The following is a 14,702-nucleotide window of genomic DNA, read 5'->3' as shown; positions in this document are numbered from 1 at the left end:
TACTGCCCTGAATGAGGCACCGTTGGTGATAGGCATACGAGAACACGTAAGGTTAGGCAACACTGCTCCACGAAATTCACTTGATGGAGGTTTTGGGCGACTGTCTGCTGATTGTCAAAGGGAAAGTCACATGTCTAGAAACTATCCCTCCCCACACCTCCACTTGCTTTAGCCACCCGCAAAGATAAAACGAACAAGAGTACATGGGATCTTGGAGAAATTTATTTGAAAAGAACAGTTCCATACAACTATAAAGTTGCTTCAAGAATTTAAATATGTATCCTTACTATCCTGACAAGAATCTTGATTCCCACAATTTTTTCAGTCTCTTTCTGGTAATTACAGAACAATTCTTGCATCAATAATTCCAACTTTGTAAATACTTCATTTAAATTCTTTGTACAATATTAATTTCGAAAGAACAAAAATGTGGCTAGTTAACTAATTTTCAGAGAAGGTCAAATATGAATTGACATATCAAACACAAATGACTTAAGGTCATTTGGTGTAGCTCATATTGCTATGAGTTTAATAATTTATTGCCAATTTGATGAACTTCCAAGGGCAAGTCAGTCAAGATCTTTCCAAGTCAAAGAAAAGCCCTCTGCCATCTGACAGTGCAGTGGTTCTTCTGGTTCGTAAATTTTAGTGAAATAAATTTTCACCAATGACATGGACTAGACTTGGCCCTTCACCTTACTCATTTCAAATCCCCAGACTTCTCCCAGAACTCAATCAACCCTGATAATTCTATACTAAGAAAAGTTGGTACATCACCACAGACACATGGGAATATCCACATGCAAAAGAGTCACATCACTGAAATGGATGGTTATTTTCATAGTTAACCTTACTGAAAGGGCCAGGTAAGTTTACATAGGGAAACTGTCAAATGTCATGACAAATGAAACACTTTAGCTGCAAAACATATACACAAAACAGATTTTATTAAATATTCTCACAATGCTAACTATCACATTACAAAACAGGCATACCTAAATTTCATTACTCAGAAAGGGGATATGATGGCCATTCTTCGTAATTATGTACATTGCCACCGCAATAACAGAGGGTAAGGCACAAGGTTACGGAGGAAAAAGATTCACAAGATGATAAATGATTACTAAAAGCAAAATATCAATACATGTACAGGTGAAGTAAAATTAAAGCAAAGTCATAAAAGAAAAGGCAGTTTTGGCTGCTTCGAAAAATAAATCACTGGGTAATTTGTATAAAATATTAAATAAAAAAGTCTACCATTAAAAGCTAAATCCACCATTGGGGACATTGGCACCAGAAAATGCTATCTCCTCTTCATTTTCAATTTGATCTTGAGCACCATCCTGAAAAAAATTAAACATTATCAATATAAACACCATGACATTGATTTTTCAGGTCACCAATGTATCATCTGAATATTAATGCAAGAATGAGATCATATGAGAAAAATCAAGTAATAGCAAACTTACAATTTGTGACGAAAAATAAATTGCTAAGGAAACATGGAGACAGACAAAACATTACATTAATAAACTCATCTTAAAACCATAAATTTCCATCAAAATAAGCAAGGCCAAAAGTTGAAAATACTGACAAATAAGACAAGAGCCTGACCGTAACAAATTACCTTAGTTAAGCATTTATTATGCGAATGCAATGCAAAAAAATCATTCAGTTTAGAAATCAGAGGAACTGTAAATCTCAAGAAGAGAGGAATGGCTCAAAGAAGAATTACTGTTCCAACAAAAGACCTATCACATCCAGCTTTGAAAAAGACATTAGTAACACATTACCATCCGAGATTACCATTATGACCTCAGGTATATGGCTTACTGCCATGTTTTTACTCCTTGTAACTAACTACCCCACCTTACTTCTATCATCACTGATCAATATCTAGTATATACCAGTCACAAACAGATATTTGCGGGCAACTGTATGGAATTCCAAAAATCCATTTTATTTTATAAGCATTGAGGGTGACATGTGCTCCTTCAAGCCGAACTGCTACATGAAACTATCTAATGACAGACTACAATTATTGTACTCAGAATAATATCTACTAGATTCTCAGAAAAATTGCTATACATATTTTATCAAGGATTTTATGGTGAATAAAGCAATAGTGAGAAAGTTACTTGCACTGTGGAGCATGCAGGACAATTGGATTCACCCTGTGACTACACAACCCACACACTAAATTCATACTACCTAATCCCCCAGTCATGACTTTTCTCAACTTATATCTTGTATGGAGGTTTTACAATAATGGGATGGCATATTTATAAGTTAACCTACTTATAGATACGGTTTAACTCAAGATCTGAGTTTGGAACTAGGAAAAGGAACTACAAAATTGGCCATTGCACTAGCACAGCCTAAGAAAATGCTGAGGATTCATTTGAAGCTATTTTTATGAAATAAATGCTGTTTGAAACATCAATTAACTCATTGCATGATTAACACTTATCTAATAACAAGAAAGTTCAAATTAAGAGCAAGAGAACCTAAAACTGCTTACATCGAATTAAATTTTTTCCCAATAATCAAGCCCAAAACATTATGCGGTGGACTACATTTGGAGAAATATACTTTCAAAATTCTCTTAATTATTTAATGCAGATATTTAACAAAAATTCCTATATAAAGACAAAAATACAATTAAGTGCTGCTACGTGTGTACCACAAAACAAATAACATAACATAAGATGGAGTCACTCCACTACTCACTTCGCTAAAATACGAGTCTATGATTGAGGAAGCCTTCTTGTAGACTTCTTGATTCTCATGAGCTTGCAATTCTTCAATTTTATCTAAGCCCCCACACTCTTCAATCATTACAGCAACTTTCTCCAGCTCACCCAATTTTTCAGCAGTCTGCAAAAGAAAAAAGCAAATGACATAGAAATTAGAGGGAATTAATGAAGAAAAAGTAAAAGGTCAAAGTTAATAACCACAAAAATTAATTTATCAGACTCAAAACTTTGAAAATTTTAATTACTAACCTCCAGGATATTTTTAATCCCTTCAAGAACAACTATCACAGTTTTCCAGTCCTTCGATGAATCTAACAGAGAACAGAATGGCTTCAAAACATTATGTTGAACAAGTATAACTATTTGCTCGGCAGTGCCACCAGACGTAAAGTTTGTTATCGCCCATGCTGCTTCCTTCTGTGCCCTTGCATCCCCCTGGAATGTAAGGACTTGGTGAATTATAATCGCAAAAAAGAAGATCAAATCCAAGTGCCTGCTTACAATTCTCATTTGTAACCATGAATAAAAGTAAAACCACTAACCGTTTCTAGAACTTGAATAAGAGGGGGCAATAAACCTTCATTTATCAATTGTTGAACTTGACTAACATTGCCCGCGGCTATATTTGACAATGTCCATGCTGCTTCCTTTACCAAATTTCCTCTGGCATGCTGGAGTATCCTCTTCAACTGAGGCAAGGCTCCAGCCTGAAGGACCACTTCAGTCTGTTGACAATGATAGTAAGTATTAAGAAATGGCATAAAATGTTAAAGCATGAATTAATATGTGTAAACAAAAATAAACTAATCATGTTGGATGGCTTAGTTCAGTTCTCAGCTCCAAGCACTCATTGAGCTTAGACCTAGAATCAGAACCATTACCAAAATAAACCAGTAACACAATGTCTTGCACGAAACAAATTGGAAAACTTAAAGAGTATTATTTACAATGCTAACATAAAATAAATCGCCATTATGGATCTAATCAACTGTGGGGTAACTTGATATACTGCTATAGGCAGCCAAAAAATAAGCAAATGCTACATAATAACTAATAATGCCAAATAATAACTAAATTTCAACACTACTCCATGAAAATGAAAGCATTGATTTGGAACCAGAACAAGGAACTGATGCCAGGATATGAAGGGGATTCTGAACAGAAGAACAATTGGAGCAGATCTTCAAAAACAAAAATTGAATGGGTAGGTTTGGATCATCAGTTTTGTGTGACTGTTTTTGGAATATATACAGTAAAACCTCTTTACATCGTAACGGAGGGGACCAAAATTTGGGCAATTTGATGTATGGAGGTTCACTATAGAGAGGTTTTAGTGATAGGCACCATTTTTTCATATCCTTTGGAAATGAAAGGCACTACTACCTTTTAAACCATTATATTTTTGTGTTCAAACAAACATGCAAGCATCAGTGAAAATATATTTATTATTTAATAATTACAGAAAGCGAGAGCTATCGCATGATTTTTACTATGATTCAGCAGAAAATTATGTGATCTCTCTCAATTCAACAGTCACTTAAAATGATTAGGTTAGTTGATACCTTTTTTCTCGTTTACTGTTAGGTATGCTCTCATATTGAACAAAATGGCCACAACTAATGATTAACATGAAAATTACAGCATATTAAAGGTGTATAAGAAAAAAAGAGTGACATTCATTGCTGAAAATGTCATTCGATATGGGTAATCACGGCTGCATTAATGGTCTCTTGTTGTCTCGGTACAATTTGCGGAGGTAGTTAGGCCGTCTCGGGGGTATCTCCTTGGTATAAGTGGAGGTTTTACGATATAAAGAGGTTTGCCTATAAATTTACATGTAAATCAGACGGGACCGTAGGGGTGGTATGATGTATGGAGGTTTATGATGTAAAGAGGTTCACTACATAGAGGTTTTACTGTAATTGGAACCAAAGTCAACAAGAATCTCTACAGAAATAAAATTGTGCAACAGCCACATTGTCAACTTTCCACTGGCTGAAAATTAAAGTCCGATAAAATTTTATTCAATTAATATAATAATAAAATTTGATAAGAGCAATAAAGGTATGTTTCGCAAAACAGTTTATGCTACTAGACTTAGATTACACTCAATTTGTTCAAGGAAACCTTGATTCCCAAGCCTGCAGATCAGAGTTAAAACTTACAACCAAATCTTTACCAAAATTTAGGTGATACAATGACTGCCTAAAGTAACCACACCAAGTGAACAGGACAGAAATACAGCAACTAAAATATGTATGCAACTTTATCAAAAATCAATGTGGAAAATGATAAGATCAGTCAGACATCCCCAGAAGATGAGCAACCTGACTTCAAAATGCAATACTAAATACATCACTTTTAATACTAACTACTGACAATAATTCCATAACAATACTAATTACCTGAACATCACTTCCTGTCACAATATTCCCAATTGTTCTTAATGCTGGAGTTAAAACAGTAACATCACTAGTACCAAGAAGCTCTGTCAGCTGTGGTACAACACCTTCCCTAATTACAGCTTCAATTTTTTCATTAGAACCATCAGTTAAATAGGACAATGCCCAGCATGCGTCACCTGCAACGTGAACAATAAAGGACATTAGGATGAAAAGAACTGTTTAGCAAGATAACCATTTAACATTCAAGATGAATACCATGTAAGTGACTGACATTTAAAAAAAGCTGAACTAAAAGATCATGAGCTACATAAATACATATATATTATCCATTTGTAAATTCCTGGAGCTCCGGCACCAGGTGAGACTTTTGAAGGAGAAAACCTTTAAAAGTCTAATACAAGGATTTGAATACCTTAGGCCAAATAGTACTAACTGTAGCCAAATCACAAAAAATACACAAAAAAAAAAAAAGCTTTACTGGACTAAAAAAAATTTTTGAAGAATTTTTGCAAATTAACAGGTAGTAAATTTACATTTAAAAGGCAATTATGTGACTAAGCTCTCTCCAGTATGAACTTACCAATGCACAGCATGAAATTTAGAGGGACACAACATCACCTCAGATTATGAAGAATACTACAGTTTACAATGACTAAATATTACTTTGAAATACAAAAGAGATGGATGGGTTGAGAGAAACAATGCATCAACTCTGTCTTGCACCCAACACAAGTCATCAATGTTTACAAATAAATTTTTATTATGGGATAATTCCATACAATCACTTTCACTAACATTTCCCCTCTTACGCTGAGGCCTTCTTCTAAGTGCAAATAAATCAACTGCTGTGGTTAAGGGGGATGGTTCTCAAGGGTTTACATTTTGAAATCAAGGGTCCCCGTGGCTTGCTAAGTATCAGGACCAGGTTTTGCTACAAATTATCCTTTTTTCAGATTTCAATTTACTCTCTCATAAGGCAGGACAAAATACTTTCCTGCTAAAATTTGTTTGCAGCCCATGTCAAATTGATGGCCCTCAGCAGCATGTTCAGTTAAACAATAAAAAGGCCTCCAGCAGGAGAGAGTGAAATAAAATTAGTGATAGCAAAAAACTCTAACAAGGTTAAAAGTACAAAAGCTGTAATCAACAATACACAAAATCTTCAAAAATAATCAATAATTTATCATTCCATTCAACAGAGTGGGCTTCTTCAGAAAATCCTTGACAGCATTCTAATAGGGATAGGCCAATGTTTGAAAAATTGAACCACTTACATCCAGTTGTGAAAAATTGACATTTACAATTGATAAAACCAAAATAAAATAATATGTACTATTAGAAATTTAAATATGACATTAAACACCTCACATAATTTAAATAAATACAGGAGAGAGAGAGAAAGGTGATAAATCAGAGGAGTAACTGTTGCAATTAGTAAAACCCTTCCATTGTTTTTCAAATCCATTAATTATGCCTAATAATTATGCTTGGCTGGCTAAAGCATTGAAGGAATAATTCTACCACAAATATGACTAAATCACCTCTCTAACTAAAGGTCCATGGCCATAAAGAGCAAATACAGTTCTTAAACTTAACGACTAGAAAGCTGAAAATTCAAAGAGCTTTAAGTGGAAATAACATACCAAGAATCATGGCATCATTGACATGCAGCAGCCTATTAAGGACAGGAATGCTGGTTCTAATAATTTCAAATGGAGGGCAAGGGTTTTTGTTGCGGCAAAAATTAGAGAGGGTCCAAACTATGTTGCGCAAAGAAGAAACCTGCAGAAATAAAAAAAAACAAACTCAGATCATTATATTAACAACCCTTATTCATTAGCTGTAAATGATATGCTAAGCAAAGATTAATACCATAATTACAATACACATTTAGATAAAAATGTTTTTTTTTTAAACAATATAAAATCAAGGGGGCGACAAAACTGCAATATATCGTATGGAAAACCTCTGTTGTTTTGATTTTTCCGGAGCCCCAGTGGTCCAACGGCCTACCCAACAGAGGCACTGGTGTAGCCTGTTTTCCCTGTTTTTCTCAGCAGTAATGAACTGGGGGCTGCCATATTGAATCTCGCTGTAAACAAACGTGATATTGAGGCTTATTGATAGTCATTAGTGCTAACTGCAGACTTTTCTTTATTGATTACAGTGTCCCTTATGATTTTGGAATGTGCTCAATGAAGGATACGAATCTCAATGATCTTGGTTATTACAAAATTGCGTGGGTATGAAATGTATTTGGTGATGAAAATGTGAGTAATTCTGTTTCCTTTATTATTCCATTTTGATTTAAACCTGTGATTAGCTAACCTTTTCTCATGTTTTCAAAATTTTATGGTGTCTTGTATTCCTTATATTTCAATATGTTTTTCATTGTACTTGCCATTTTTCTAGTGTTCAAACTACTCATTTATCGCTAGTGCTATGCTTTGGTTTGTTTAATGCTAATCTTTTTGTTGGTTATGTATGTAATTTGCTATTTCAACTCTGTCCTTTCAACTGTTTAATTGTCATTAATGGAGCATTATTCATTAAGTGCTCTACGGTGTTACATTTCTTAAAACTTTAATCTCTTTCCTTTTGAAGTAAGAACTCAATTTCTACTACATTGGTATAAAATATTCTTCACTTTTCTCGTTTTCTACTTTTGCGATACTTTCTTTCGTATAAGTGATGGATATTAACTTATAAGAACCTTTCATTTTCAGACTACTCTGCCAAGATATGTTGTAAATCTTAATGGGTACTCATCATGAACAACTTCCTACGAAATAATGTCCTCCTTTCATAATTAAATAATTATCTTCCATGAAATGATATCCAAACTTGCATGCTTATTTCTAGTGAAGTGTTGTTATGGTCCATGGTTTCAGGATTAGCATTGGTGATGGTTTTCCGGGTTTACACCGCGTTGATACATTACCGCGCAAATACAGTTCTTAAACCGCGCATTACCGCGTTTAGCATTATTTTCCCTGTACCAGAGCTATTGCAAGATACATCTACCTCAGAAATTGGGTCACCCTCTTTGTCTATAACTGTGGAGTGTTTACTTAAGTAATGGAATCTTTCTCCTATTACGCAAAGGCTGCTCATCTCATGTTGCAATTGATATTTGTTGCTTGTGCATCTCATGTGCTTGTAGAATTGTTAACTTCCACAGATTTCATCTCTAGTATGTCATATTGAAATTGTTATTGTTGTATTTCTTTTAACAGTTATTGTATCAATAAATACCAATGTCCACTGAAGTAAGTTTCCGAGATCATTATTCTTACCAACCACCAGATCGCCAGTTGACTTTTTACATTAATCTTGTATTATGGTTACTGCTTTAGTAACCTGGGGAAGTTCTTCAGGAAGATTTTCCTACATTCATTGCTTTTAAGTTTCTCGCAATTGCAGTATCATTATTAAGCCTGAATAGCACGCCCTATCGTGATGCGTTAAAAAAATTGAAACACGCGCCGAGATGTGCATTCAAACTTCGCGGCAGCCTTGGACCACTGGCATAGATGGCACTGATGTATCAAAACCTATATGCATTATCCTTATGGGTATGTCACCCCTTGATAAAATGACCAGAGTGCAGTCAATCATGCTAAACTATAATTTCAACCGTTACAAACTGAATGCTGCTGAGTGGTAGCATAATATGCCCATGTTGGCTAATACACATGCAAATCAATAATTAAAATGATAGCCGAGAACATAGAGACACTCTTGGAATAGTTGCTACTTTCCTCAACAATTTAGAAATCTAGTAAAATTTATTTAAAGATACCACTCCCCATGACGTCACAGGGACCTAGATGCTGTAAGATTACCAATGCATGCATGAGGCAGAGCTCAGGGAAATATCTCTTAATATCACCTATTAAAATGCCTATGGACAGAAAGTCTCCTCCTTTGGATAGGGTAGTAATAATCCTTATTTAAGGCAAGCGCTTACTGCTAACAGGGTACTCTGCTATCTGGTAGCAGCCTGCATCGAAGCAGCGCTTATAGCCTCGCACCAAGGTGGCCTCACACGGTGGCAGCGAGAACCAAAATGACATCACGTGGGCTTTTCCCAGCATACTTAGCCGTCGGGTTTTAGCATGCAGGAAAATTTTCACTTTTCATTTGAGCACGAAAAATAGATATTATTTCAAAATCTAAAAGCGCGAAATACGTGCCCCAAGAGTAACAATCTTTCGATTTAGGCAATAGAATAAATAGGAAACCACCCTATTCTTATCACAGTAAATACTCACAGGGGTATCTGGTCGAATAAGCTCAAGGAGAGCAGGCATAGCGTTTGCTCCCAGCACAAGATCACGAGGACCTGCTCCATCACCGGCTATATTTCCAAGTGCCCACACAGCCTGCTCAGAAACATTTGCACAAGGAGATGCAAGAAGGGCAACCAAAGCTGGAATGCCACCAGCTTTAATTACAACAGCTGTTTGCTCAGAGGACCCAGATGCCACATTAGTGAGAGCCCAAGCGGCTTCAAACTGAAGGGATGGGCTAAACAAAGATAACACACAAAAGAGAATAAAATTAAAAAAAAACAATGCACATAGATACAAGCAATAAGAGCAAATACATACTTCAGTGTTAGGCACAGACTGCACCACTAAATTCTAGTTCCAATAATGTTCAAGTTGGCATTACGATGTTATTTAGTGTGACGAATAGAAAAAAAAACTGACAAAATTAAAAATATGAAATTGGGAAATAAGTATAGCCGATAACTAATTCAGATAGCTAATAAAACTGCAAAAATTGATTTGACGAGGAAGATTCTCCATCACTGAAGGGAATTCCACCGAAAATGTAACCACACTTAAAAATACTAACTTTAATGGACTTCAGAAGGTGAGATTCCTCGATACCAAAAATGATTGAGGGATAAGTATTATCACGAAAGAGTCAGAGCCAATAACGAAATTACAGCCAGTAGAATTAAATTTTGATAAGACTACTCGTGACACGGGTTTACTTCGGGTAATCAACATTCGCATCTGACTGAAGTGTCACTCATGTCAACCGTCATTTAAATGAAAATTTAATGACACAAAGAGGAAAGTCAAATTTGAAATATTTGACCAAAACTGTGACAAGTTAATGCTACCAAATCAACAGAGAAAAGCAGGCATCCAATTAGCGCTGAACACAAATATCGACACATAATTACTTCATACTATTAGAACGTGCTTAAAAATGCACTTACTGATTGAAATGAGATAGGAAAGAAATGCATTTCGGCACTAAACCAGCCTTAATCATGACATCGATCGGTGGGTCTCTTTCACGACTCAGCATCTTACGAGCAGCTTGAGTAGCATTTAATTGAGTCTGTGGATCGTTGCTATCCATGTCCGCAATTATAGTTTCGATGGACATGTTCAACTGGGTTCGATTATTATTTTCTTGAAGCGGAGATTGAGGCTCGTCAACAAGGGCAATATTCCGCCTTTTCTGAAGCTGTTCATCTTTTCGAGCTTTCCTTAATTCCACATTAACTTCACACCTTCTACGTCGCATTTCCTGCAAATGAAAACATAGTTCATAAATCTTTATATTAATCTGAAAGACATGAATGCGTTTTATGATTTAAGGCACATACCTCTACATCTTTTCCGCGATTTTTGAAAGTTTTTAGCCTATTAGGCATAACGTTCTCCTGGGATTGCATTTTGAAAGTCGAGAGATTAAACACTACTAAAACCTTAGGCAAATCTGCAAAACCTGCGAAGAAGCAAAAATCACATGTACCCCACTCTCATCAAAAATTATGATATTCAAATAAATTCCAGCAGTTCATCATGACGGTTAGCCATAAACAAGTGCCACTTGAGAATTGCCGTAGCACAATCATTGAGTCAAGGAATGATAAACAGAATCTCTCAATGTTCAACCGACGAGTATTAAAGGTTCACTCTCTTACCTGTTACTTTTCAGGCTGTTAAAGTTGTGCCAGAATCCGAGAAAGAAATGACAGAAATGGTAGTCCGTCGTCGGTTTCTCGATTTCCTTTTAGAATAGGAATGGCAGTCAACCAATCATGATAGATGTAACAGATTCAAAATTTTGTAAAACCTTACACCATTGGTCCCAGCTACACAATTCGGTTATTGGCCAAGGAAGGCCATGGCCCATGTGATCACTTTTGAAGACCGGGATTTTAACGAATTTAATGAAATCCATTTTCCTTGGAGAAATATGATTTACTTTGTCTTGTCATAATGGTATAAGGTAAAAAATCTATTTGCAAAATCTAATTCGATAAATATGGAATATATTCATGGCGGCTTGTAAAGATTTATAGTCTTAAGTGCTAGTAAAATAAAAAAACATTCAGGGTCAATGTATTCAAATGCATCTAGATGATTTCTCGTCAGTGCCCAACTATTTACGCAAGTAGCGTAAATTAAATCATAATATTCATTAGGATAATGATAATGTTGTAGTTTCATTTAGGATAGTTTTCAAATACTTATTTGTCAACTATTTTCGGCTGTCATTCTTTGTGTAAACCGAATTTCGTCCCTAAGTATTTAGTCTGTACTTGATCCATCGTTGTTAATACATGTATCGGATTTCGATACCCTTTTGTACAATGATTCTGTCATATCAACCTCAAGGTTGATTTTAAACACCAGAGTACTACTTGTTCAGCGGGTTGTAGACCTCATAAGACAGTTAAAAGTGACAGTGATCTGCTTTTTATTAAATATTTGTTTTCATTACTAATAGTAATGATGATTGTGTGAGGTCTACAGTTATAACGATTCTCCACAAGGATTTTGCGCAAGGGTATACTCTCATATAATTATAACCTATGAGCCATATATTATGCAGATTTCACAGACATTATAAAACGGTCATTATGAGGGGGATTACATTTGAAGTCAATTGTCCCATAAATTCCTGAAATACGTTTTCGCCTTCGCGATTTTTGTGCAATCAGTTGGGTCATTCAAAAATGAGAATTTCATTATCAATGGTGACTTAATAGCATCAATCCAAATGCGATTTCCTTTTGACTGACTTCACAATAGTTGAACATGGCTTTCATCGCGTTTGTTTTGTATTAATCGAAGAGATTCTTAAGTTTTGGCGGCTCTTGTTTTGTCAATAATGGCAATTGACTAAAATTGAGTTGCCAACTCTTAAGAAGCTCTTAACTGGAACGTACTGTCATTATGAAATGGAATTTTCCACTGACAAGTTGCAGATTAAGGAAGAAAACAGGGGTTCCCTCCACATGGTGTGAGCAACTCCTGCGTAAACTGTGGAAAAGATGGTGATATTTAAGGTGGGTCCACTATATTGGTTATTATTTCACTGACTTAGCAAACATTGTTTAAAAATACTTGGTAAATATCTACAAACCACTCATTTGTATGTACCTCAGATGCATCTCATGCACACTATCCCACCAAAAAACTGCTGAAAGTAATGAACACTCCTCTCCTTCCCTCTCTGACAGCAAACTTCATTCGCCCCTGCCGCTGACCCCTCACTAATTGTAAGTTCTTTTCCCACCCGAAACCCCACAACCAACCAACTTGGTCACTGCTTCATGACTGTAATGAGACTTAAAACTTCTATTCCCACCTCCACCCATTACAATAATATGACAGGTATACCTTTCCTTCACCTAAAGATATCCTCCCTATCAGCCTGCACCCCTCAGTATAATTTTTAAAATATTCTACCAGCTAAGGTACCATGTTTGTCTGAATATAGTCCTCCTTTTTTTTTTCAAAAATGCCAATGGTAAAAGTAAAGAGGGGACTATATTCAGATGCATTTTTATAATTTTTCCTGAAACTGAAGCCTAAAAACTAGGGGGGAGGGGAGACTATATTAGGAGAAATACGGTATATTTAACCCTTTGCGGTCCAATGTTGAGGCTGGCTTGACAAGTCTAGTGATACAAGCACTCGGCTTGTTGTAGCATCAGGTCTAACTTCGAGTTGACGGCAAATCAGGTAATCTCTTGAAACATCGCCCTTGCATAAATCGCTTCGCCTTGATGTCAAGCTCAACTTGAAGTAAGACCTGATACTACGACAAGCCAAGTGCTTGTAGCACTAAACCTGTCAAGCCAGCCTCGACATTGGACCGCAAAGGGTTAAAAGTAGTATTTTAAAGTTATTCTGGTTGTCTCCCATCTCAATATGGAATTCTTCATTTCCTAGTGAGTTCTACTTCCTTAAGGGATTTTGCTTCATTCATAATTCCTGTACCTTTCCTCCCCCACATTCTTCCCTTTAGCATGGTTTTTTTAACATCCCCTTCTCTCTCAGTACTCAATAAATCCAAGCTCTTGATAGCTATCTCATGTATTAGCTTTTTCTCTCTTTGCCCATCATGTGTAACATTCCTCTTTCTTTGCTCTCACTTAGCACTTAAAAAAATTACTGACCACCTGGACCGAAGAATTCTAAAAATGTTCACATTTATTTCATGACTTTTGGAACCAATGCTTTAGCGTGAAGTACTGATGGATTTTTTAAATGGCTCATCAATTAGGTAGTAAATCCTTTGTATTGACATTGCTAACTATGAAGAAGCAAAGGTGATCAGGTGCATGAGTATAACAGCCAGGAAATGACTAGGCACCAATCCACAAATATTTTTGTACTGCTTATTCTTTTATGGTCACTGTGATTCAAATCAAGATCATCTATATAAACTGCTTTATTAAACAAATCACGTTGAGACCATTGTAATGAAATCATCGAATAGTATTCAACAAGAACCTCGGTATTTGGAGTGATTTTCAGCCCCCTCCCTGTGCCCCTGCTCAAAATATCATTCTTATCGAAAAACTATTGTGTTGATGTATTTGTACTATGGGATGAACGGCAAACTTCGCTTTCAGAGACAGCCATGGTGAAAGTACTTAGTTCACATATCAACCTTAGATAATTATACTCTGTACTATCAGGCAAAAGTTATTTCTCACAATCAGTTACAACTCATTTGTGCCCATGAGGGGTTAAATCAAAACGTGTGGATCATTAAACTTTAATGTTTGAGGAGGCTTCTCGGATAGAACTACAAGGGATTGCCAATAAACGGCTAATGAAATGAAGTACTGTAAGATGTAGCCAACATATTCCTTCCCCAGGGGCACAGCTAGGAATTAAGGCTAGGGGGGGTTTCAGGCACAACTAATACTGGGGTGCTTGGGGTATTGCATACCTGCCAGGGTTAGCGGGAGGTGTGGAGGCCTTCCACCGGAAAAAATTAAGATAAATGGTTCAAAATGGTGATTTTTACGGCCTTCTGAGGGATATTTTATTAATCCTCACACTATTCTATAAGCAATAGTAATCCAATTAAGTAAGTAGATTTAACTTAAAAATTTCTGTGAGCTCTGGGGGGGGGGGGGTGGGGTTTATCCCCCAAAACCCCCCCTCACTGTGCCACTGCCTTACCCCACCCTACGTAACGCATCAAGTATCTTCAACCTTCGAATGACCACCACCTCCTACCGGCTGCTGAGAGTAATTGCATACCC

The 14,702-nt window shown here is 36.2% G+C and overlaps 1 protein-coding gene across 1 annotated transcript; it reads right to left on the bottom strand.

Moving 5' to 3' along the window:
* Positions 1–919: 919 nt before the first annotated feature.
* LOC124160233 (importin subunit alpha-1) lies at positions 920–11,224 on the bottom strand. The gene is made up of 10 exons (XM_046536045.1): positions 11,115–11,224; positions 10,794–10,915; positions 10,398–10,714; positions 9,436–9,691; positions 6,805–6,943; positions 5,162–5,337; positions 3,299–3,481; positions 3,006–3,191; positions 2,731–2,877; positions 920–1,343 (listed from the first exon to the last, which is right to left on the bottom strand). Exons 2-10 carry the CDS (start codon positions 10,860–10,862, stop codon positions 1,260–1,262), a joined length of 1,557 nt encoding a protein of 518 aa, XP_046392001.1. The 5' UTR covers positions 10,863–10,915; positions 11,115–11,224; the 3' UTR covers positions 920–1,259.
* Between the last annotated feature and the right edge of the window lie 3,478 nt (positions 11,225–14,702).

Source organism: Ischnura elegans, chromosome 6 (genome assembly GCF_921293095.1).
Source record: "Ischnura elegans chromosome 6, ioIscEleg1.1, whole genome shotgun sequence".
In the NCBI taxonomy this organism is placed as follows: domain Eukaryota; kingdom Metazoa; phylum Arthropoda; class Insecta; order Odonata; family Coenagrionidae; genus Ischnura; species Ischnura elegans.
This window is presented reverse-complemented; position numbering and strand designations above follow the sequence as displayed.